The sequence below is a fragment of the Phyllobates terribilis genome, unplaced genomic scaffold, assembly GCF_046119375.1.
Source record: "Phyllobates terribilis strain yellow unplaced genomic scaffold, ASM4611937v1 Scaffold_2__4_contigs__length_985480577, whole genome shotgun sequence".
NCBI classification, from domain to species: Eukaryota; Metazoa; Chordata; class Amphibia; order Anura; family Dendrobatidae; genus Phyllobates; species Phyllobates terribilis.
This window is the reverse complement of record NW_027362762.1, coordinates 469,081,526-469,108,114: the sequence shown is the minus strand read 5'-3', so window position 1 is coordinate 469,108,114 and position 26,589 is coordinate 469,081,526. Positions and strand designations below refer to the sequence as shown.

The 26,589-nt window shown below is 41.3% G+C and overlaps 1 protein-coding gene across 2 annotated transcripts in view; it reads left to right on the top strand.

The window, feature by feature from the left end:
* Nucleotides 1-26,589, top strand: part of CSMD2 (CUB and Sushi multiple domains 2) — a 1,528,443-nt gene that overhangs the window by 174,994 nt on the left and 1,326,860 nt on the right. For both annotated transcript variants that reach the window (XM_073665735.1, XM_073665736.1), the window contains exon 2: nt 19,074-19,290. In XM_073665735.1, the coding sequence (XP_073521836.1) occupies nt 19,074-19,290 (217 nt within the window). The remainder of the gene's footprint in view (nt 1-19,073; nt 19,291-26,589) is intronic.

Here is a 26,589-nt window from a genome sequence, read left to right as displayed (position 1 = left end):
TCTTTTCCCGACCTGTGTCTTCTAACTTCTGAGTCATGTATGATATTTGCTTAACTCTCTTCATAACAAGCGTCAGCCACAAACCCTTCACCGGCCTCCCTTTTCTTCATATGTGAAGTGATTGTATCCATGGCGACAACAAAAAAAAATGAAGGTTTTCACTTTTCTGTAATTTCACACGCCTTTTTGCACTCAGTGTACGGCATGTGACTTATATTACATATTGATACTACACCAGTTATGTATGAAATGTATAGCCTCTGGCAACAGGATGACGCTGAGCTATATACTGATCCTAAAAGGGAGTATTGATATTACTGTCATATACATCATAATAAATAACAATACTCAACTGCAGTTTTACATTTCCGAGCTGATCAGTGGTTACTTGACATTGTTTATGGCATGATGTCAGGAGACCGGCAGGGGACACAGGTCTGAGATTGGAGGAGTGGCACTGGCCGAAAGAAAGTAGTCATTTTATTTAATGCATGCAGCACCCTGAATCCATTAATAAGGGGTTGTCCAGAAGTGGACAATCCCTTTAAGATTTTTCTGCTGTGAATAAAATGTGTAATCTGCAGTAGTGTTGAGCGAGCGTGTATTGTTAACCCTTTCGGCGAGCATGATCGGGTGCTCGCTGAGTATTTGCGGCGTGCTCAACATCTATCTTAGTATTGCTGCAGCTGCATGCGTCACGGCTGTTAATCAGCTGTGACACATGCAGGGATTGCATAACAATCAGGCAATCCCTGCATGTGTCACAGCTGTTTAACAGCCGTGACACATGCAACCGCGGCGACACTAATATAGATGCCGAGCATGGCGCAAATACTCGGCGAGCACCCAAGCATTCTCGCCGAAAGGGTTAACAATAAACGCTCGATCAACACTAATCTGCAGCTCTCTGACAGATATCTAAAGCATTGTCGCAATATGGTTCTTCTTTTTCTCAATTTCACATGTATTCGTATTTTTCTCTCATTTTAATGTTGGCTCACTTTAGTAGGGAAGTCAATGTTTATTAACTCACTTTTTACGATAACTTCACTTAGGATACCCGAGAATATGAATGGAGATTATTCTCAGTTCTAAATAGGGTTCTTAAGCAAAGGAACTACCGCCACCGGTTTTACATAAGAAAAATGATTATGTAAAACAGCCAATTTTCTAGAATGAATTTCCAGAAATGTTGCAGTCAACAGGCTTATGTTTTTTTTCCTTAACAGATCTATATGTTCTTGACATCTTTCCCATTGCCAATGTTGAGAAATACAGGTGCATCTCACTAAATTAGAATATCATCAAAAAGTTAATTTATTTCAGTTCTTCAATACAAAAAGTGAAACTCATATATTATATAGAGTCATTACAAACAGAGTGATCTATTTCAAGTGTTTATTTCTGTTAATGTCGATGATTATGGCTTACAGCCGATGAAAACACAAAAGTCATTATCTCAGTAAATTAGAATACTTTATAACAACAGATTGAAAAATTATTTTAAAGTTCGAAATATTGGCCTACTGAAATGTATTTTCAGTAAACGCACTCAATACTTGGTCTGGCTCCTTTTGCATCAATTTCTGCATCAAAGCGGCGTGGCATGGAGGCGATCAGCCTGTGGCACTGCTGCGGTGTTATCGAAACCCAGGTTGCTTTGATAGCAGCCTTCAGCTCGTCTGCATTGTTGGGTCTGGTGTCTCTCATCTTCCTCTTAACAATCCCCCATAGATTCTCTATGGGGTTAAGGTCAGGCGAGTTTTCTGGTCAATCAAGCACAGTGATACTGTTGTTTTTAAACCAGGTATTGGTACTTTTGGCAGTGTGGACAGGTGCCAAGTCCTGCTGGAGAATGACATTTCCATCTCCAAAAAGCTTGTCGGCAGAGGGAAGCATGAAGTGCTCTAAAATTTCCTGGTAGACGGCTGCGCTGACTTTGGTCTTGATAAAACACAGTGGACCTACACCAGCAGATGACATGGCTCCCCAAACCATCACTGATTGTGGAAACTTCACACTAGACCTCAAGCAGCTTGGATTGTGTGCCCCTCCACTCTTCCTCCAGACTCTGGGACCTTGATTTCCAAATGAAAAGTGGAAAAGGTGGGTGGCCATGGTAACAACCACCGCATTACCAAAACCACGGGGGGAAGGAGGAGGATTCAGACAGGGGGCCGCCCCTATAATGATAAGAGGCACTTAGAAAATACAAAGTGCCTGTTGCTGGTGGGTGCGTGCACATGCACAGGGGCAAGAGCACACACACCTCAGCACCACATCCAGTGAGCGATGAAAACAATGAGGATCCCCCACAACAAGAAAAAGACACGTACATATTAGACAGAAAAATACAATACAGATAGATCTATAATATGAAATCCGCAGTGTCCAATCAACATCAGGCATGTCAGAGAAAAGGCATCTCCTAATCATGTTCCAAAGCAGTCAGGTCGTGTCCCAAGTTCTAACTCCTGGCCGAGGTCGGGCACTATAGAGCTTGATGGAATAAGGGCTCTGATTATAAGAGGTGGGAGAGAGAAAAGAAAAAATAATACATTTGAAAAATATAAAAACGCTATACTCATGTTTTCTCCTTTTTCAATATGTTTACTGTTTGAGTAGCAACAAATGGTCCATGGTCTGGCACTTGCGACCAGGCACAATGGTCTGTTTAGCATTATAAGGTGGGCTACCGTTTGTTCATGCTGTGCAACATGCAACATAATTGCAATAATTTTCCATTGCAATATCTCTTCCCCTACGGCTCTAAATAAAATGCTCTCATCTGCATTTTTCATTCAAATGTCATTGTTGCAAGCCCTGCTGACGGCAGGTACTAGTCTCCTGACTGACAAAACTGACTGTGGTTGTAGACAATAAGGACAATGTTCAAATGCAGCAATATTGCAGCTTTTTTTCTGCAGACAAAACCTGCTCTGTTGGCAGGAAAAACACTGTGTTCAAAACACCCATTTTCAGTATTTTTTCTTCTTTTTTTTTTCATTTTCAGAGCATTTTGTCAACTTTCTTATTACTTTTTGGTTAAAAAAAAATGCTGCAACATACTGAAAGGATTAACATTCTGCAGATTTAAAAAACGCATCCATTTTCCAATTCAGTCAGGACAAACAAGCATCTGTATGAGTTTTCTGAACTCTTATAGCTTTTGCTCGTACAGTAAAAAGCAGTTTTTCATTTGCATAAAAAAACACACAAAAACCCCCCTGCAAAAACGCAGTGTGTGAACATAGCCTACCACTAATAGCCTAGGAAGGATCAGAGCTGAGAGGCTATTCCGAAAGAGTGAGAAGCAGTTATGTAAAATGTCTCCCAGTCCAGGACCAAATCAAGAGGCTATTTCTGACCGTCCCATTGACAACGAATGAAGTGGACATAAATCGTGCAGATCTCTGCTCCATTCAATATGGGCTTGTTTCCCACCCTGTTTCTCGGGATCGCTGGGAATTCCATTGGTCGGACTGCCAGTGATCAGTGAGTTGTAACTTATCCAATAGATAGAGCATAACATATTATATTGGGAATAACCCTTAAAAGTCAATCTCACATCTGGCATTTGCTTTGTGGCTTCCCTGCTGTGCAGTTACTTGGCCTGCAATATTATTTGCCACTGCTGTTTTACAGAGACACAGTATTGTAATTGTGAAAGGTGTTGTCCAGGATAAGAAAAAAGCAGTTTGCTATTTTCCAGAAACAACAACACAGTTGTATGGGTGTGTAAAAAATATCGGATCCTACTGTAGGGATTCACGATCAGCAGTAAGTAGTGTTCACACAGGCACTGGATTCTTGTGTCAAAACAATGTGATGTTTATTTCCACTGGTTGCACTGTACCAAAACAAAACCATTAACATAAATCCCTAGCCTTGTCCAGGCACTAACTAAACATTTTAAAGGGGTTGTCCACTACTTTTACATTGATGCCCTATCTATATGAGTCGCCCCCTGGGCCGAGGGGCACTCGGAGCCGGGCAATAGGGAAACGATGGGGGTAGTGGTGGCGACCCGGTTCCGTGGCTCAGGGTGGTCAGACCAGTGGTAGTCTGCTATGTGTTGTAGGTAATGTCCAACTACGCCACCGGTGGATTGCGGTTCTTAGGAACCGCCGCTGCAAGGCAGTCCGCTGAGGCTGATGGTGTTTGCAGCTGAGGTAGTGTAACTCCCCACGGGAAGAGTGCAGCCCCAGGGCAGTGTAGTGGATGGTGGGGGTGATGGTGCAGGGAGTCCCAGTACCGTTAGTGCTGGCGAAGCAAGAAGCAAAAAGCACAAAGACAACGTACTGCAGTCCAATGTCTTTTACTCACAGTTCATATGCTCCGGGTCACTTCTGTCAGCAATGACCGCCCGAGGCGTGCTGCGTTCACCAGGTGAGGGACTCAGTCAACTCCCAGGCAGTTCAGAAGCATGGCTCCGGACCCCCTTTTGTCCTTTCTCTGGCCTGCCTCACCAGTGACCCACTTTTGTCCAGCTGCCGCGGATCTGCGCGGGTAAACGTGGATCCCGTTCCCCGCTGTCCTATATGGTGCCTTCCTAGCAGGTTTGATGAGGTGTCGCACCAATAAATGATCACGACCTCCGGTTTTTGGCTGAGGGTTGTTTCTCCTCCACCAACTTGAGATCCGGTACCCTTAATCTGCCTGACCCTTCACCCGGTATTCTCGTGGGTTCTTAGGGTCCCTTCTGCCTTCTTGTTTCTGAGCCTTTCTACACTTTGGATACTTCTCTTTCTGTTTCTGTTCCTTGCTGTTCCTTTCTGTTCCTTTCTTCTACTCCGGCCTTCACTCTAGGCCTGTCTCATGGAGCTGGGCCGAGGCTGAGCCACAGCTCCCTGTCACATCTCCACTCTGCTCCTTCTCTGACTGAACTGACCCAGAACTAAGATGGTGCCCACCTTATATACCCTTCCCTAGTGTGTGAGCTCAGGTGACCAGCAACCAATGAGCTCCTATCTACGCTTAGAAACCAACCCCTATCTGCTCCTACATCACTGGGTATTCCTCCCCCCTCCCCACTCCAGCCAGGGACATGGTCTGTCGTGCCTGCATTTCTGTCTAATGGGAGCACCGTTGAACTGTCCCTCGGAAATGGGGTGAGTGTGCTGTATGCAGCTAACTGAGCCCTGGTTCCTACTCCATCCTTACCTGGGAGTGGAATACCACACCTCTGGCAGAGTTGCAATACCCCTGTAGCGGCCGAACCCTCGGGGCGCTACATATAGATAGGACATCAATGTAATAGTAGGGGACAACCCCTTTAAACCTTGGCTATTTAGACACCGCTAAATTAGTCCCAGTTCGGTCCCATAAAACAGCTTGTAGCTTGGTGCACACAGCCTGTGCATTCTCTTCTCAGGGAGAGACTATGGCTTGTCTCTTTCTCCATCTCTTATACAATCCAGTCTGCTCAGCTTCCCCCAGCTGACTGACTAAGGTCAACACCTAGTCTGGTTATATGCAGAGCTAGCCAGGTGCATCTAATCAGAACCTGTAGCACTAGGATGTAACCCTAGCTAGCCAGTCTTTGCTACACTACAAAGAACATCTGAATGGCATCTTTTTTATGGATACATTTTTATTATAAACCTAGGAAACTGTATTTGATTATGTATATTCTTTAGTATAGATGTATGAAAATGGATCGCACACGGACATCACATGAATGTCACACGGATAAAAATTAGTAGAAGTGTGTCTGAGTTTTTGGACTATGTTTCATATCTTTGTCTGCAGCCAGCCTAACAATTATACAACTATCATTATTTAAACCTGTCCTTTAAGAGTGGCTTTTATTGTGAAGAAGTAGTAGCCATACCTTGTTAACAAACGTACTGTATATCCTGCATAAACAGCTAATTTACCAGGAGTCATACATTCATTACTAAGCTTTTTGGAAGGTACTTACATGTACAAGATTTTAGTTCTAAAATATCTATTTATGATGTCTGTAAAATAATAATACATATTGTTTAAAGATCATTTAAAGGTAAGTTAGATAAGTATATATAGACTAATGGGTTAAAGTTGATTAAGTATCCAATTATATTATACGATGAAACAACTAAGTAGAGATCTGAATACCATCAGTGTCTTCCCCCACTTGTTTTCTAACAAGAGTGAGATAGATGAAAGGAACTTGTGTTTCCCATGTGTATTCCACCTCCGCCCAGTGGAAGTCCAATGATACAGTCTGTATATGAGCTCAGTAATAAGCAGCAATTCTCTGCATGTATTGTAAAATTAGGCTCACTGATTACAGGGAGATGGATGAGACATGGGAATTGGTGAATATATTTCTCCTGCACATTATTCAGACAATATGACTAAGGACTCAAGTCATTTTTTATCCGTAATATAGACAAAAAGGTAACTATATAAGACGATTTGTTTCAAAATAGTGACTAAAGACTACTTAGTGTACTTAAAGGATGTAAATGGATTTTTCAGCCTACGCTCTGAAGAATGACCCATTTAATATACTGGGTGAGACTCATCTAAGATTCAATTTCAGTCTAAAGATAGATTATTTAAATGCAAGCAAATGATTTCAATAATTTGTGTTCATGCATGTATAGCTAATGTCTAGTTATTGTAAAGAGTAGGTTCAATGCTAATGATGAACTAACGATTTATAGTGGAAAATTGAACATATAGCGTCTCCCTTACATGCAAAACATTATGGGATTTATTAGTTGATTCTAAAATTCTTATTATTTTTAAGATTTGTTGTAAACAAATGACAAAACTTGTTTTTCCAATTCCTCCTGCCACGGGAAATCTGTAAAATATATACAAACATGTTACAAAAACATAATTTCACAGTATTATTTATCGCTAACACACTGCAATTTCTTTAGGCACTATTCTTCCAAAATTAAAATTATCCCCTTCACCCCCCAAGCATGTTTGCACCTTCATAACCAGGCCAAATTTGACTATTCTGACGACTGTCACTTTATGAGTTAATAACTCTGGGACGCTTCAACGGATCCCATAGATTCTGAGAGTGATTTTTTTCGTGATATACTGTACTTCATGATAGCGGTAACATTTCTTCGATATGACTTGAGTTTATTTATGAGTAAAATGGATTTTTGGAAAATATTTAGCAATTTCCAAACATTTAATTTTTATGCCCTTAAATCAGAGAGTTATGTCAGACAAAATAGTTCATAACTAACATTTACCACATGTCTGCTTTACATCAGCACAATTTTTGAAACATATTTTTTGGGGGTTAGGAAGTTATAAGGCTTAAAAGTTGACCAGCGATTTCTCATTTTTACAACAAAAAATACCCAAAAGTGACACCATTCTAAAAACTGCACCCCTCATGGTGCTCAAAACCACATTCAAGAAATTTATTAACCCTTCAGGTGCTTAACAGGAATTTTTGGAATGTGGAAAAAATAAACATTTAACTTTTTTCACAAAAATGTTACTTTAGACCCAATTTTTTATTTTCACAAGGGTAACAGGAAAAAATGGAACCCAAAATTTGTTGTGCAATTTCTCCTGAGTATGCCGATACCCCATATGTGGGGGAAAACCACTGTTTTGGCTTTTTGAATGCAAAATTTGCTGGAACAAATAGCCATGTCACGTTTGGAGAGCCCCTGATGTGCATAAACAGTGGAAATCCCCCACAGGTGACACCATTTTGGAAACTAGACCCCTCAGGGAACTTATCTAGATGTGTGGTGAGTACCTTGAGCTCCCATATGCTTCACAGAAGTTTATAACATTGAGCCGTGAAAAGAAAAAAAATAAAGTTTTACCACAAAAATGTTTTTTAGCCCCAAATTTTGCATTTTCATAAGGGTAACAAGAGAAATTGCACAGCACAATTTTAGCTCCAAATGTTTTCATTTTCACAAGGATAGCAGGAGAAAATTTACCACAAAATTTGTTGTGCAAATTCTCCTGAGTACACCAATACACCATATGTGATTGAAAACAATTTTTGAGGCACAGTGTAAAGCAGTATAAAGAAGGGAAGAAGTGCCATATTGGAGTTCAGATTTTGCTGCAATGGTTTGAGGGTGCCATTTCACATTGACAGAGCCCCTGAGGTGCCAGAACAACAGAAACCCCCATATATGACATCATTTTCCAAACTACACCCCCCAATGAATTCATCTAGGGGTGGAGTGTTCATATTGACACCACATGTGCCTCATAGAATTTTATACCATTGGGCGGTGAAGAAAGAATAAATTACTTTTTTATCACTATTTTAGCCCCAAGTTTTTAATTTTTCTAAGGGCTAATAGGAAACTGGGGTCCATTTTTCCTGAGTACACCAATACCCTACAGGTAATCGGGATATATTTCTCAGGCACAGTTCAAAGCTCAGAAGGGAAGTAGCACCATATTACACTGCAGATTTTACTGTTATGGTTTGCGGGTGCCATGACCCACTGGGAGAGGCCTTGAGGTGCCAGAACAGCAGAACCCCCAATAAGTGACTCCATTTTACTAACTACACCTCTCAATGAATTTATCTAGGGGTGCAGTGATCATATTGACACCACAGATGTGTCACTGAATTTTATATCATTGGGCAGTGAAGAAAAAATAATTAAATTTTTACCACTAAAATTTTGTTTTATCCTCAGATTTTACATTTTCACACTGGCAAATGGGTAAAAATGGCACCAAAATGTGTCCTACAATTTCTGCTGAATGTGGCAATACCACCATATGTGGCTGTACAGTGGCTGTACAGTACTGCTTAGGCACACAGAGAGACTCGGGAGGGACGGAGTGCTATTTGTCTCCTGGAGAACAGATCTTCCTAGAATAGCTTGCGGACTCCATATGCAGAGTCCCTAAGTGCTAGAAGAGCAGAATCACCCTTTAAGTGACCCCATTTTGGAAATTATACCCCTTTGGGAATTTATCTACAGGTGTAGTGACGATTTTGACTCCATGGGTGTTTTCCAGAATCAAGCAGCAATAGATGTTGCTGAGTGAAAATGGCAAACTGCCATTGGAGTAACCAGTATGTTGTAGTAACCAGTACATTGTGCCCAGCTTGTGCTTCTGGAGACATGCACCTGTAAATTAGGAGAGCTTTCATCGCTACAGAAGTGACAAACATGTGGACGTTAAATGTGGGTTTGTCACACTGGGGCTCAGAAGGAAGGGGGGAATTTGGATTTGGGAACGCAGAATTTGCTGCATTTTTTTTAGGGGGCAAGGACCCATTTCGCTTTTCCAGAGCCTTTGTACTACCAGTAATGTGGAAGCCCCCTACATTTCCGTTAACAGATGACGGACCTGAATGGGGACTTTTTTTGGGGATTGAGTTGAAACTTTTATTGGGAACATTTTACATAACATTTTGGATCACATTTATCCTGTGCTCTAGTCTGAGCTCTTACATCGAGGTTTCCATCTTAATCTCCGAATGACGTGAATCAGATGAAATCCGCAAGAGATCCATTCACTATAATGAGGTAGCAGAGTTACTCTGTACTCCATCTGGCCTCTGTTCAGTGGTGTTCTTCTTTTCAGAAGTGCACAAAACTGTGGCTGACAGCACTTTTATGCACGCCTAAAAAGACGGACACCGTCGGATCATTGGCCAGCTGGTGTCCACAGTGCCTCCATCTGCCTCATTGTAGGGAACCTTCTACTGGGGGTTCTGAATCATGTCATGACAACATTGGGTCACCATAGCAACTATTGGGCCCCGCGATGATGTCGTGGGGTCTCCAATCCAAGAGCAGAGGGGCTTCGGTCCCTCTGCCTGCTTGGTAAATGATGCAATCGCAGAATTTAGGGAGTTAAAGTGCCGGGAGCAGTGCTTCCCTGCTCCGAGCACTGAGAGCCAGGTGTCAGCTATCAAAATCAGCTGACATCCGGCAGCGATCGCTAGCGCACAGTCCCTGTGCGCACCAGATCTCCTGGACGTATTCAATACGTCCAAGGTCAAGAAGGACTTTTCAACCAGGACGTACTGAGTACTTTGAAGGTCGGGAAGGGGTTAAAACCCCAAATTCATCAACTGACCTTGGCATAATTTCATCCAAACAAGTATGACTTTACTTGACACTACTGCTTAATGATAGCCCGATTTTGAAAGGGCTGTTTTTATCTTCAAGTTGTCTCTTGAGTAGCCCCCAGGTCTGCAATCTCCTTATTTCCTGGTTGCTGAGGGGTCAGACACTCCTCTATTAGGGACAGTTCTGGTCAGTTTCCCTTTGCTACTTTCATTGTTCTGAACTCCACACTGTTAGTATACAGTATTTACATATGATAACAGTGTCTTAGAACAAACACAGGGCTCAGGAAAGTGAGTCATAATTAAGAGAACTTCTTTGGAAACTGCCAATCCTGGTTGCTGATGCTGATTGCCAGGTGATTATGATTATGCAGAACTGATAAGAGCAGCTCAGCCAAAAGCTGACAATGATGGGGAGAGAGGTGAGCAGCTAACTACTGTATAGAAATCAATAGACTAGAGAGAGCTTAATGTGATCTTAGTAGATAACGCCTCTCCTGGAATGTAACTACTGCGCATACTTGGCTAGGCTCTGATGAATAAGCTCCAGGAACACCAGTTGTACACTATGTAAATTAAAAGCTCTCATTGTAGGAGAATACCAGCAGATAGAAAAAACAAGTCAATTGCAAACTTGCTTATATTTGTGTTGTCTACTTAAAACAATATAATCACATGGGACTACTCCTTTATGTGGGGTTCTGCTTTGGCTAGATATTCTGAAGGAGAACCACCCTATGTAAAGTTTATATGCTCTAATAGCATAAACATAGAGAGATGTTGTCCATTTGAGGATTGTTTTTGATCAACAAGTAAGAAAAGGAAGAGATCTCAAACATAAGTCGCTAACATAACTTAGATTTTAGTTTATATTAAGTGGAATAAAAGCCCTTTACTTTGAAAAGAAAATCTATTTAGCCTATTATATTGTTTTCTTAGCTTTCAACTATGTTTTATTCTCATTCTTTAACATTTTGCAGAATAGAGTACTTTCTATCTTAAAGGGGTTGTTCACTATTAGGGATATTTTTTCTTACTTAAATGTATACAATTGGGACTAAAAATCTTTTTTTCAGTTGGGTTTCATTAAAATGTTTGCACTGTTTGCCTTTATATCTTCTGTATTCCACTGTCTATATCTTACTGCTAAGTCAGCAAACGGGGATATAAATTTTATCTTTACATTAACAGATGTGTTGGGGACATGATTTTGTACATTTAATATTGTATAAGTAAGACAGGTTCTTGTCCTGCACTTGTTAATGCAGCTTTGCTCACAAATTGCTCAGCTTTCCAGTCCATAAAATGGCTGATAGTTTGGTCACCTGCTCCTTCACCAGCAACCATTTCATGGACAGGATATTTATGCAGCCTGTGAGGAAGGTTACACTAACAAGAGCAGGACACGAATCTGACATACAAATATAATGGTAAATGTGCACAAATCATGTCCTCAACACATCTATTGAAGTAAAGTTACCAACCACTTTAAGTTCCTTTGTAATTGTATCCTCATAAACTTTGTGGATTCCCTCTCTCAAATCCATTAGATTGAATTTTCCATGTAATCCTGAAAGAAAACTTTTTAATGTTTGCATATATTAATGGCATGAGGAAGTAATATAAAGTCAGAGTCATGAAATAAGTTATTGCAATATTGAATGTGAAAATAGCTAAAACGATACTAGTGGAAGAATGAATTCAGATATTTTACAGCCCATAATGTGAAAAACATATTCTAACATAATTCACTTTTATTTCTGTCATGAGGTCACTAGAAGTTAGAACAATTATTTCAGCTGTAAGAATTATCATATTTTTCAGATTATAAGACACACCTTTTTTCCTCCAAATTTGGGAGGAAAATGAGGTTGTGTCTTATAATCCGGGTGGAGCAGGGTGGATGCTGCGGTGCCTGGGCGCTCATTAGATGTCGGTGCCGGTGAGCGGAGTCCCCTTTCCTATTCAGTTCCCTGCGGTGGGATTTGAGAAAATGGCTGTTGGAGGCAGCACATGCTCAGATTGAGATCTCGGGAGACGAGATCTATGTAACTATGTAAGGTTCACCAAAAGATTTTTATGAATAGGTCTTTAATGTGTTTTCCCTGAAAACCTCTTTAAGTGGTAGATCACTGGGGGTCCAAGGGATCATAGCAAAGGGTTCACAGAGCTCCAGAATTACGACCCCCCTAAGTGTTTATCCAGACATACAGTGGGGAAATAAGTATTTGATACACTGCCAATTTTTCAAGTTTTTCCACCTATAAAGAATGGAGAGGTCTGTAATTTTTATCGTAGGTACACTTCAACTGTGAGAGACATAATCTAAAAAAAAAATCCAGAAAATCACATTGTATGATTTTTAAATAATTAAATTGCATTTTTTTGCATGAAATAAGTATTTGATCACCTGCCAACCAGCAAGAATTATGGCTCTCACAGACCTGTTAGTTTTTCTTTAAGAAGCTCTCCTACTCTGCACTCATAACCTGTATTAATTGCAGCTGTTTGGACTTGTTACCTGTATAAAAGACACCAGTCCACACACTCAATCAATCACACACAAACCTCTCTACCATGGCCAAGACCAAAGAGCTGTCTAAGGACACCAGGGACAAAATTGTAGACCTGCACAAGGCTGGGATAGGCTACATGACAATAGGCAAGCAGCTTATTGAGAAGGCAACAACTGTTGGTGCAATTATTAGAAAATGGAAGAAACACAAAATGACTGTCAGTCTGTCTCTGGGGCTCCAAGCAAGATCTCGCCTCGTGAGGTAAGGATGATTCTGAGAAAGGTCAGGAATCAGCCCAGAACTACATTGGACAACCTGGTTAATGACCTGAAGAGAGCTGGGACCACAGTCTCAAACATTACCGTTAGTAACACACTACACCGTCATGGATTACAATCCTGCAGGGCACGCAAGGTTCTACTGTTCATGCCAGCACTTGTCCATGCCCGTTTAAAGTTTTCTAATGACCCTCTGAATGATCCAGAGGAGGCATGGGAGAATGGCTTGTGGTCAGGTGAGACCAAAATAGAACTTTTTGGTATCAACTTCACTCGCCTTGTTTGGAGGAAGAAGGATAAATACAATCCCAAGAACACCATCCCTACTGTGAAGCATGGTGAAAGGGAAATCATACTTTTGGGTGCTTTTCTACAAAGGGGATAGCACAACTGCACTGTATTGAAGGGAGGATGGATGGGATCATGTATCGCGAGATTTTGACCAACAACCTCCTTCCCTCAGTAAGAGCATTGAAGATGGGTCGTGGCTCAGTCTTCCAGCATGACAATGACCTGAAACACACAGCCAGGACACCTAGGAAGTGGCTCCGTAAGAAGCATTTTAAGGTCCTGTAGTGACCTAACCAGTTTCCAGGCCTGAACCCAATAGAAAATCTTTGGAGTGTGCAGGAACTCAATGTTGCTCAGCGACAGCCCTGAAACCTGAAAGATCTGGAGAAGATCTGTATGAATGAGTGGGCCAAAATCCCTGCTGCAGTGTGTGCAAATTTTGTCAAGAACTACAGGAAACGTCTGACCTCTGTAATTGCAAACAAAGCTTTCTGTACCAAATATTAAGTTCTGATTTTCTATTGTATCAAATACTTATTTCATGCAATAAAATGCGAATTAATTATGTAAAAATCATACAATGTGATCTTCTGGATTTTTTTTTAATTTTGTTTCTCACAGTGGAAGTGTTTACCTATGATAAAAATTATAGACCACTTCATTCTTTGTAGGTGGGAAAACTTGCAAAATTGGCAGCGTATCAAATATTTATTTTTCCCCACTGTACAGTCATGGCCAAACGAGTTGACACCCTTGAAATTGTTCCAGAAAATGAAGTATTTCTCCCAGAAAATTATTGCAATTACACATGGTTTGTTATACACATGTTTATTTCCTTTGTTTATATTGGAATAACAAAAATAAACAGAGACAAAAAGGCAAATTGGACATAATTTCACACAAAGCCTCAAAAATGGGCCAGACAAAATTGTTGGCACCCTCAACTTAATATTTGGTTGCACACCATTTGGAATAAATAACTGCAAGCAATCACTTCCTATAACCATCAACAAGCAATTTCAAGGGTGCCAACACTTTCGGCAAGACTGTAGCCTCTCGTCCACATAGCAGAATAAGATGGATGAAAGGGAATTGGATTTATCTAAATTGACTACGAAAGGAGTTGATAAAAGAATCTGTCCCTCTTAATGTCTGGTGGCAGAGAAGACAGCCTCATAAAAACTCATACAGTAGTTAACAAAAAACAATTACAGCACATAAGGATTAAGGAGCTTAGACAATTTTGGGAGGGTGGTTTCTTTTTGTCAGCAGTCTGACAAAACTATAGGTGCAGGAATTTCCTTTTGTTTCAGATTATTGCATTACTGAGATAGGTGATGGCAGTTGCTACTGATAAGATACTCTGTAGATCAGAGGAGGGAAGAGCCATCCCTTTCAAGCTCTTTAACACATCAACATATATGGCTGTGGGTAATTGGATGGTAACTCCTCTTCAATGCTGAGCTTTCACACACTATCTGTAATTTTTATTCAGTATTTTATTTCTCTCCCTAACTCAATTGCAAAACCATGAGCTGCGACATCCTCTCACTATCTAGATTAACTTCAAAATGGCTGCTTCAATCCTTGTCTGTGCTTTTAAACAGGCTTTAATAGTCCTTCCTGAATGGCTGAGCTATACCATGTGATATGGTATCTGCAAGCTGTTATGGGGAAGCCCAGACAGATGAAAGAGCTTTTGTTCTAAGAAAGATTGTTCTCCCATTAATGATCTTTCATTGAAAGAATATTCCCAGAACAATTGTTTGTCGATCATTGTCACTGTAGTTATATGGCCAATCTGAACATCTATTATGAACAATATGTACTAAAATGTTTATGGCTGTGTCGGCCTTCAATTGCGGTGCAGGGCACGAAGGGAAAAATTAAAAATCAAAACATACAAAGATAATAAAAGGACATGGGATCTACACGTTTCGAGCATAACCGCTGGTCAGGACTAAGAGCGGTTATGTTCGAAATGCATAAACCAGTGTCCTTTTATTATCTTTGTATGTTTTGATTTTTAATTTTTCCCTTTTTTAACTATGTTGCTAATAAAATAAGGTTTTAATATGCTTACCTCATTTTCTGCGGATGCTGGATTTTCCCATCTGCTGCTATATTATTGTTGATATACCGTATTTAGGTAATTTTTAAGAGTTATTGATCAATGTAGAAGATCAAAAAATTACAAATAAGTGAAAAAGAAGCAGATTTCTCTGGTAATATATATTATGAAGTTTCTTATCGCACCCTTTACAGAAATCCTGCCTCCCATAAGTCTTTTTATAATAAAAAATGGGAAAAGACATATGAGAATTCATATCTCTTGAAATTAAAGGCATTCTAGCTATAACACTGTGCTCATGCTGATCATCTGGGTCTACAGGGAGTAGCTGTAACACTGTGCTCATGCTCATCATCTGGGTCTACAGGGAGTAGCTGTAACACTGTGCTCATGCTCATCATTTGGGTCTACAGGGAGTATCTGTAACACTGTGCTCATGCTCATCATCTGGGTCTACAGGGAGTAGCTGTAACACTGCGCTCATGCTCATCATCTGGGTCTACAGGGAGTAGCTGTAACACTGCGCTCATGCTCATCATCTGGGTCTACAGGGAGTAGCTGTAACACTGTGCTCATGCTCATCATCTGGGTCTACAGGGAGTCGCTGTAACACTGTGCTCAGGCTCATCATCAGGGAGTACTGCTGTAAGTGAACCCACCTAGAAAATTTTATTGCAGTGGCTATAGGCAGTAATCTATACTGTTGCTGTGCTGTTTTGTTTGTTACATTTTGTCTTTCCACTGCCGCTTTGTGATGATATAGTAGACATCAAGGTGGCTCAGTGGTTAGCACTGGCAACACTGGAGTCCTGGACTCACACCTGATCAAGAACAACATCTGCATGGCAGTTATATGTTCTCCTGGGTTTTACTGGTTATCCTCAGATACTTCACTTAATTGTCCCATGTGTGCCTGAGATAGTGAACTAAGATGATGAACCTTATTGGACAGGAACTGATGAACATGGAGAACATTGAGGATCATGTTGCCACTGTTTAAATATGGTGTTGGTATATAATTATATGGTGTTAAGTGAGGATGGCTGTATATAATATGCTAACATAATCATTGTTATTTGTCTATAAGGTGTCTCATTAAAGGGAATATGTCATTGGGTTTTTGTTATATAATCTGAGAGCAGCATAATTTAGGGTCAGAGAGCCTCATTCCAGGAATGTGTCATTTATTAGGCTGTGTGTTGTTGTTTCAATACAATCAGTGTTTTATCAGCAGGAGATTATCCCTAGAGGACTAGGTCTCATGTGCAGGCCAGTTCACCTACTGTGTTACCCCAGCCCCACCACTAATCGTCAGTTTGCTGGCAATGTACAGTCCACACAGGAAGCTGCCAATCAGGGGTGTGGGCAGGGTTACATGTGGCACCCCAGGGGTCTGGTCTCCACAGTAATAGCAATGTTATGTCTGAGAGCAGGTGGGAGGTCTCTTGGTCAGGAATCCTATGCATGCCACACCTCCTGCCCAGTCCTGGGAGGGGAAGAACTTCCCCTATATAAAGCTGGGGCTGAGGCAGGGTTAGTGAGTAGAGTAGAGTTGAGAAGAAGAGAAGCAGCTATAGGAAAGAGAGATCAGGAGCTCTGTGGGAGGAGTGCTAAAAGGAATCAGGGGCTGGCAGCTGAAGAGCTCGCCCTGATTGAAGAGTTACCACCGGACCCGGAGTCCGAGGCTGTGGGGATTAACCCAGACCCAGCAGCAAAAACCGCCCGGCAGGGGATTTCAGGTCCTCTGGCCAAGAAACCCGAAGGCACGGTCACACGCGTGGGACCAGCACCGCCGTCGTGGAGCGGAAGCCACTAGAAGGCCCCGAGTCACCGGCCATACGGGTGAGCACCACACGGTACACTCAGGGACGTGGGCTACCTTTACCCGCCTCTAGCAAGGAAGCCAGAAGAGTACAATTAGTTGGGGAGGCCTACAACTCCGCCTGGCCAAGGGGGATCCCATCTGCTCAAGGACTGACCAGGCCCCGACCGCTAGCCAGTACTCCGGGAGGGTCTATCTTTGTCACCAGTAAAGACCCTGAACTACACCGCATCGTCTCTGAGTGGTTCCTGCTACCCCCATCATCCACGTCGGCTGCCCTGAGGCCATACCCCTCCCGTTGGGGGTTATACCATCTACGCTGCACTATCCTACCACCGGCCTCAGCGGTCTGCCCTGCAGCGGCAGCTCCATAGCTGCAATCAACGGGTGGCGTAGTCGTCCTACATCTACTGCTAATATACCGCCACTTAGTCTGACTCCCTGGGCACGGACTGGGTCACCGCCACGAGACTACTACCCCTATCAGATCCGGCTCCGGGTAGGCTCCCGCGTGCGCAACGCTACACTAAGTAGGCCCAGGGGCGCGTCAGCTTTTGGCGTAGTCGGCAGGATTACGTGCCCGCAACCGCCGGGTACTGCGTGCCTGAAAAAGAGACTTTTAAACTAACCTGTGGTGAAGATTCCCGCCATCCGGCACCATCTTCAGCCTTCTTCCCGCCATCCGCGAAGATTCCCGCCATCCGGCGCCATCTTCAGCCTTCTTCCCGCCATCCGTGAAGTTTTCCCGCCATCCGGCGCCATTTTCAGCCTTCTTCCCGCCTTCCGTGGAGTTTTCCCGCCTCTAGCAAGGAAGCCAGAAGAGTACAATTAGTTGGGGAGGCCTACAACTCCGCCTGGCCAAGGGCGATCCCATCTGCTCAAGGACTGACCAGGCCCCGACCGCTAGCCAGTACTCCGGGAGGGTCTATCTTTGTCACCAGTAAAGACCCTGAACTACACCGCATCGTCTCTGAGTGGTTCCTGCTACCCCCATCATCCACGTCGGCTGCCCTGAGGCCATACCCCTCCCGTTGGTGGTTATACCATCTACGCTGCACTATCCTACCACCGGCCTCAGCGGTCTGCCCTGCAGCGGCAGCTCCATAGCTGCATTCAACGGGTGGCGTAGTCGTCCTACATCTACTGCTAATATACCGCCACTTAGTCTGACTCCCTGGGCACGGACCGGGTCACCGCCACGAGACTACTACCCCTATCAGATCCGGCTCCGGGTAGGCTCCCGCGTGCGCAACGCTACACTAAGTAGGCCCAGGGGCGCGTCATACACACAGCTCAGCATTGTGACCACCACTACATCTACAACAGATAAAACAGGGATTGTATCAACACTACACCAAGCAGTTTAGTAAGTGATACATCACTGGAATCAGGCTCTCTCTCCCTACATCATGATGCTCTCAAATTACATAGCAAAAAACAGCTGACTGATTCCTTTTAAAGGGGTTTTCCACTTTCAGGACATTTATGGCCCCAGGCGCAGTTTATTATAAAAAAAATTGACTTTTTCACTCACCCTCCCCGGGTCCAGTACTGAGTCTCCGCTACTGCTCTCTGTATCTGATGATGTATGAGGCTTTAATGTCTCATCATTAGTTCTGCAGATAACAAAAGACACCAGCAACAGAGGCAGTGACTGAATGCTGGACCCGGGGAGAATGAGTCAAACTTAATTTGTGTTTTCACAATAAACTGAGCCTCAGAACACAACTTTCTTGAAAACAGAAAACCCCTTTAAATGTAATTGTGTTAACCTTTTTTGTTAATTACTTTTTTATTTAACTGTCTTATTGCTGTTTGGCAGTAAAAGTCCTTTTTTTACTTTCAATCTATTCCGACCCTTGTAAACTGCTAGTCTGTCATAGAAAAAAGTCTGTTGGTAATGAAAGAAAAGAGTAAACTAAGAAAAACACAGAAAAAATGATATCTCATTTGCTGTATGACTGTTGTAGTTGCTAGGGGAGGGTGTAAACTTTATCTTTTGTTCTTTACATTTGTATTAGGTTCTATATGACACAAGTTAATTATTCTTTCTTTCTTATTTCACCAGGTCAGAATTGCAGTTTCACCCATCAAGAACCAAATGGAACCGTAGAAAGTCCAGGTTTCCCATATGGATATCCAAATTATGCTAATTGCACTTGGACTATTAGTACAGAAGCGCAAAATCGAATACAGTTGTGGTTCCATTCATTTGCCTTAGAAGAAGACTTTGATGTCCTGTCTGTATATGATGGGGAGCTACTAGCTGAAAACCTAAGGACAAGGTAAAGTACATAATAAGAATATGTAACCTTGAAGATGTTTAAAGGGAACGTGGAAAAATGCTGTTAACCTGCAGATATGGGGTTATTATACTTGTTAATAGCGTTCAGAACCTGCCCGGTGCTGGCACTTAAACCCCCGCTACCAGGTGGAAATGAACTTTATTCCTCCCGGTAGCTTTCGGGTTTCAGTCATGGAGGCGGTGCCGGAGCGGGTTCAGTCACCGCTCTGTGTATAGTGACCGCGTCTCCCGCACTACTGACAGCAGGCTCAGCATTAGGGTTGGCTCAGAACGCTGTTAACCTGCAGATTAACCCCATATCTGCAGGTTAATGACCTTTTTTCCTTTTGACTCACCATTTAACTCAAAGATATAAATACCAGAGAGGAAGCTTAGGTGACTATTGAGGGGCAAATGTATGGGTGGACATTAGTATGGTCTTCCCTCACCTATCTTCATAAATATCCCTTCCCCCCTCCAATTTAAATAGGTTTTGGGAAGTTACACAGGGGTTATCCTCAAGACCCCCCATGTAAGCCACAATGAAGATGTGCTGGTATGAAATACTGTAGACAAAATTTAGGGGTTCCATGAGACAGATCTGCATTGATTGGCTGTTCCTAGAAGGCCAATGTAAAGCTACAGGAAGGCTGCTTCAGTTCTCCCTGCCCCCGGCCAACAGCTACAGACTTTTACAGTCCGCTTCACATGCAAACTAATATTGTCATGTATTATCATACTGTAGGATGGTTTGCTATTAGACTGCAAAGGCAATCCACAGGGAATTAAATTTATACACTGCAGCTCTTTTGTATATTGAATTGGTTCAGTATCTGGATGTTAATACATTATAATATATAATGGATCATTCGAATATGTTGAGGAATTGCAGATAATACCTTACCTGCTAAAGGTAAACTCCAAATGTCCTCGATCCATGACTAATCGCATCACTATGTAATTATTGAATCCTACATATCTGATATAACAAACTATGGATTATTCCTTTTCCGGCATTATTCAGAAATAATTCTTGAAGAGCAGTCATGCATGATATAAAATAATGCTGTAATAGTGGTAGAAGTGCATCAGAGATTTGCTATGCAATGTATTGTGTTTTCGTACCCTAAGGGTACAGATCCTATTCTTATTCATATACAGTGTAGATCAATTATCTATTGAACATCGAATGCATGTAAATTAAATGTAGAATAATCCGATTTATCCCAAACTGTGAACAGGTGCTTTAGGAAGCTTGCTGCCTAATTATGTATGCATGTATGCAAATGAGTGTCTATTTATATGTGCAATATTAAAATCTGACCTTAATATATCGCACCTAAATGCTATGCCACCCAGTCTTGGATTATGATTATATTTGGCAATCCAAAGCCCTCTGCACCTGGGCCTTCTCTCCTGGTAGAAAGATGCTTGCCAATAGACTCTTATGTGGAAGGAGTTGAGTGACAACCTCTATATGCTGCACAAAAGGGTGTTCAACCAAATGTTACGCAAATGTGATTATATGTCTCTAGTTTGGAGAATTACAGGTTAATATATTAAAAAATACATTCCACTAATTTATTCCTGTTGCAAAATAACACCTGAAGTGCTATCGGATTCCTTTCACTAGTCCAGTATTGCTCCCTTTACATCTTAAGTATAAGAATCATTTTTTTAAAAAAAAATACTGATGTGCTTAAGGTAAAATGCATTTAAAGGCTCGTGTGGAAAAAATGCTGCAACGTAAGAATGCTTTGAAAAACAGAATTGTTAATATCTTATTTTTAATATTTAACTGGATGTATGAACAGTGAATGAACATAACGAAATCTGAATAAAATCAATATTTAATGTGACCATCCTTTTTCTTCAAATCAGCATCAATTCTTCTAGGTATTTTTGAGAACATTTTTTGAAGGAACTTGGCAGGAAGGTTGTTCCAAACATTTTTGAGAACTAACTATAACCACATACAGTATCTTCTGTGGATGAAGGACTGGGCAAATCCTTCTGCCTCTTCATGAAATCCCAGAAAAACTTGATGATGTCATTATATCCCACATTATTTGTGGCCATAATTATATTGGGTGTGTTTGGGCTTATCCTGATGCGGGGTAAATTTAATGCCAATCAGACAGTCTGCTGGTTTTATATTTTGGTACTGCATAATGGATAAGTATCTGCCTATATTTCTCTGCATTGAGGACACCATTAATCCTGATCAAATTCCCAACTCCATTTGCTGAAATGCACACCCAATCTAGTACGGAATTTCAACCATGCTTCACTGTTGCCTGCAGACTATCAATATTGTACCTCTCCTCAGCCCTTTACCAAACAAACAGTCTTTTGTTATAGCTAAATATTTCACATTGTGACTCATCAGTCCAAAGCACCTGCAACCATTTTATGCACCCCAGTTCCTATGTTTTTGTGCATAGTTGAGCCACTTGGCCTCATTTTCACGTCGAAGGTATAGCTTTTCAGGTTAATGCTTCCATGAAGACCACTTCTGGCCAAACATTCCCAAAGAGTGGTGAGTGTAGCTGGGTCCCACTGATTGTTGCCAGTTCTGAGCTGATGGTAATGTCCATAGTTCTCAGCATTGCCCATTTCTTGGTATCCTCAATGCTGACAAATACAGGCAGATACTTGTCGATCATGCAATTCCATCATGGAGGCATCTGATTCTCTCCAACTTTATTCTGTAGCATGACAATGATTTCAAACATACAGCCGCTGTCATTAAGAACTAACTCCTGTGTAAAAAAGAACAAGGAGTCCTGGAAGTGGAGATATACAGTACAGACCAAAAGTTTGGACACACCTTCTCATTTAAAGATTTTTCTGTATTTTCATGACTATGAAAATTGTACATTCACACTGAAGGCATCAAAACTATGAATTAACACATGTGGAATTATATACTTAACAAAAAAGTTTGAAACAACTGAAAATATGTCTTATATTCTAGGTTCTTCAAAGTAGCCACCTTTTGCTTTGATGACTGCTTTGCACACTCTTGGCATTCTCTTGGTGAGCTTCAAGAGGTAGTCACCGGAAATGGTCTTCCAACAATCTTGAAGGAGTTCCCAGAGATGCTTAGCACTTGTTGGCCCTTTTGCCTTCACTCTGCGGTCCAGCTCACCCCAAACCATCTCGATTGGGTTCAGGTCTGGTGACTGTGGAGGCCAGGTCATCTGGCGTAGCACCCCATCACTCTCCGTCTTGGTCAAATAGTCCTTACACAGCCTGGAGGTGTGTTTGGGGTCATTGTCCTGTTGAAAAATAAATGATGGTCCAACTAAACGCAAACCGGATGGAATAGCATGCCGCTGAAAGATGCTGTGGTAGCCATGCTGGTTCAGTATGGCTTCAATTTTGAATAAATCCCCAACAGTGTCACCAGCAAAGCACTTCCACACCATCACACCTCCTCCTCCATGCTTCACGGTGGGAACCAGGCATGTAGAGTCCATCCGTTCACCTTTTCTGCGTCGCACAAAAACACGGTGGTTGGAACCAAAGATCTCAAATTTGGACTCATCAGACCAAAGCACAGATTTCCACTGGTCTAATGTCCATTTCTTGTGTTCTTTAGCCCAAACAAGTCTCTTCTGCTTGTTGCCTGTCCTTAGCAGTGGTTTCCTAGCAGTTATTTTACCATGAAGGCCTGCTGCACAAAGTCTCCTCTTAACAGTTGTTGAAGAGATGTGTCTGCTGCTAGAACTCTGTGTGGCATTGACCTGGTCTCTAATCTGAGCTGCTGTTAACCTGCGATATCTGAGGCTGGTGACTCGGATAAACTTATTCTCAGAAGCAGAGGTGACTCTTGGTCTTCCTTTCCTGGGGTGGTCCTCATGTGAGCCAGTTTCTTTGTAGCGCTTGATGGTTTTTGCAACTGTACTTGGGGACACTTTCAATATTTTCCCAATTTTTCGGACTGACTGACCTTCATTTCTTAAAGTAATGATGGCCACTCGTTTTTCTTTAGTTAACTGCTTTTTTCTTGCCATAATAAAAATTCTACCAGTCTATTCTGTAGGACTATCAGCTGTGTATCCACCAGACTTCTGCACAACACAACTGATGGTCCCAACCCCATTTATAAGGCAAAAAATCCCACTTATTAAACCTGACAGGGCACACCTGTGAAGCGAAAACCATTTCCGGTGACTACCTCTTGAAGCTCATCAAGAGAATGCCAAGAGTGTGCAAAGCAGTCATCAAAGAAAAGGTGGCTACTTTGAAGAACCTAGAATATAAGACATATTTTCAGTTGTTTCACACTTTTTTGTTAAGTACATAATTCCACATGTGTTAAATTCATAGTTTTGATGCCTTCAGTGTGAATGTACAATTTTCATAGTCATGAAAATACAGAAAAATCTTTAAATGAGAAGGTGTGTCCAAACTTTTGGTCTGTACTGTATATACAGTTGAAACAAGAAGTTTACATACACTATATAAAAAGACACATATGCATGTTTTTCTCAATATCTGACATGAAATCAGAATAAACCTTTCCTGTTTTAGGTCAAATAGGATTACCATAATTTTTAATATTTGTCAAATGCCAGGATAATAAGAGAGAGAGAATGTTTTAAGGCATTTTTATTACTTCATTACTTCATGCCCCTATGGGCACCTATTAGCAATTAGCAGAATATATAGCTACACAATTAGGAAAAATATTACCTGTATCTACCCAGTTCAGTCACATCCCTCAACAAGTCTTTGTAAGGCCCCCTTCACACCTCAATGTCTCCAGCACATGTGGTGACAGTTTTCACACATTCAGGAGACCCTTATAGAGGTAGACCCATTTAAATCTATGGGGCTGCACACATGACCGTGTGTCTGTTTGACCTACAAGTGGATATGTCCATTTTTTCTGGCAGCACGGAATTCAATACATCCCACACATGTGCACAAGGATGATTTAAAGTGTGTCATCCTTGTGCCATGCGTGTGACATGTACCGGAATAAAATGCATAATAAAAATGATAGATGTTTAGGTGTTAGATGTGCAAAGATACAGATAGATAGATAAGGTGTAGATATTGTGGATAGAAAGATGTCCGTGAGATATATAATTGGTGTTGTGCTGTGACAGGTTATAAATTCCAAGCCACATGTGACACTTTCAGCCATTTTTTTTAAAATAAATGAAACACCTATTTTACTTTGGTAAACTTATAAAGTAGATGCCCCTGCAAAAGCATTAAGGGAACTACACGTGGCAAACCTCAGACTCACAAAGAGTCAACCTACAGTGCTCAGAAGAGGATAAAAACACTGCGGAGGAAAACTCTAGGGAACCATGACTGGAGGATTGCCCTTCCCTTGGGCTTAGAAGGTTAACGCTAACGTCAACTTTTTATAGCCATGATAAAATTGGAGATGATACAAGATATACAATGGCTAATTAAACAAATACAATAGAGCATTCATCATTATACAAGTAATGGTTAAAGCATTGTAGAACAGTAATAATAACAGGGTGGGAAGGCAGGTAATGTTTCCTCCAGTTATTTCAATGAGAGAGAGATAGATGAAATAGAGAGTTACCTCCTCTATGTAGGCCCCATCCCCCTCACAGTAAGATACCAGGCACAGACAATGGTATGAACCTTCCTCTTACAGCAGAATCACTCTTCATTATAGTCTGCACAGCTATACAAACAAAGCTTCAGGAGTTAAAAGTCCACCCCTCCCAAATCATGTTGCCCTCGGCTTAGAGCTCCATGGGTTTATTTCACAGTCATGGCTGTAACCCAAACAAGTTGAATAGTCAAGACCTCAAAAATGCTTCCAAGCCAGTCTGAAGGGAAAAATGTATAAGTAGCATGTTATATGTGTTTTTCCTTTTCATAGTAGTGTTAAATGAGTGCTATATTACCTGATGAAGTCCAATGCTATGAGTATGAGTACTATGAGTACTTTATCGTTACCTTAAGAATCCAAGTAATGGAGTAACTAGGTGTTATAGTAAAATATCGAATGACTCATTATAGCAACATTTATAAGGTAGACATGAGCCCGGTGTCTACTTTACTCAGCAAATGCCTTGTCTCTTACCTTCGTTGTTATCACAACTAAACCAATCTTGATTGCTACTTAATACATTGGTAAGATTTTCAATGCAAAGAAAACAGATTTTTAATTTTATCCTTATTCGTAGAAAAAGCATAAAAGTTGGGTCGTTATAAATTTTTTCTGTTTATTATGTTACCAAAATAGTGGTTAAGTAAAAAAAGATCAGTTTCAGCAATAATTTAGGCAAAGAACACATTAATTACTGGATTACCATCTATCCACAAAAGGCAAAACTGTTGAATTAAAAGTCAAAAGATTGAAGGACTTCTTAACATTAGCAGATTAATTCTCTACCCATTGAATTGAACATGTTAAACTGTACTTATTATTATAAGTATTTGCTGTTTAATTAATGGAAAGAAAAGACATTTTACTGTTTATATAGGAGTAAGTTTCTTAATTATTTATGTCAATGATTCAACATAATGGCCCACCCACGGCAGATTAAAAGAGTTAATTATTTTATTCTCTTTTTACAGAATCCAAGTGACACAAAGTTTATATGCAGAAATTAAATCAGTGGGGCTCTTGGAGTTCAGCTCTACATCATATCTTCTTTTTTTTGTTCTTTGTTATAGCTTTTAGATTTGGCCAACTGCGAGTCCCGCAGTCAAACACCATGTTTGTACTGGCCTCTAAACGATCTAGATAACCTTGATAAAGGCCTAGGGGGCTGAAACTTTATTTTCTGTTTACATAATTGATCATCACTTGACCAATCAAACATCACTCTTCATCTGTTCAGTGCTGAGGTTACCCTCTTATCCTTCTAACTAGGATAATGATATAATTAGTGCCCATAATATATACCCTCCATTTAATTACAATTGCATCCGCTTGGTGTCCGATGATTGCTACAGCAACTTTACAATCAAGCATGCAGTGACATCTATCTACTCCCAATATCAGACTGGACAGAACAATGCCTGGACATACGTTTTAAACCATTACCTAAAACTAAAACAGGAGTGGGGACCCTCAGACCTGGGGGGCCATTTACGGCCTGTGATGACCCTTTCTGTGAGCACGCGCACGCAGTGTTCACTACTGAACACTGAGGCTTGTGCAATGAAAGATTGCATCCTGACATCTGTGCCAGCGTCAGGACGTACTTTGTGAGTGGAGTTAGCATACGATTTTTACAGCCTCTGAAGGATGGTATAAATATCCAATTGGCCCTTGGCAGAAAAAGGTTCC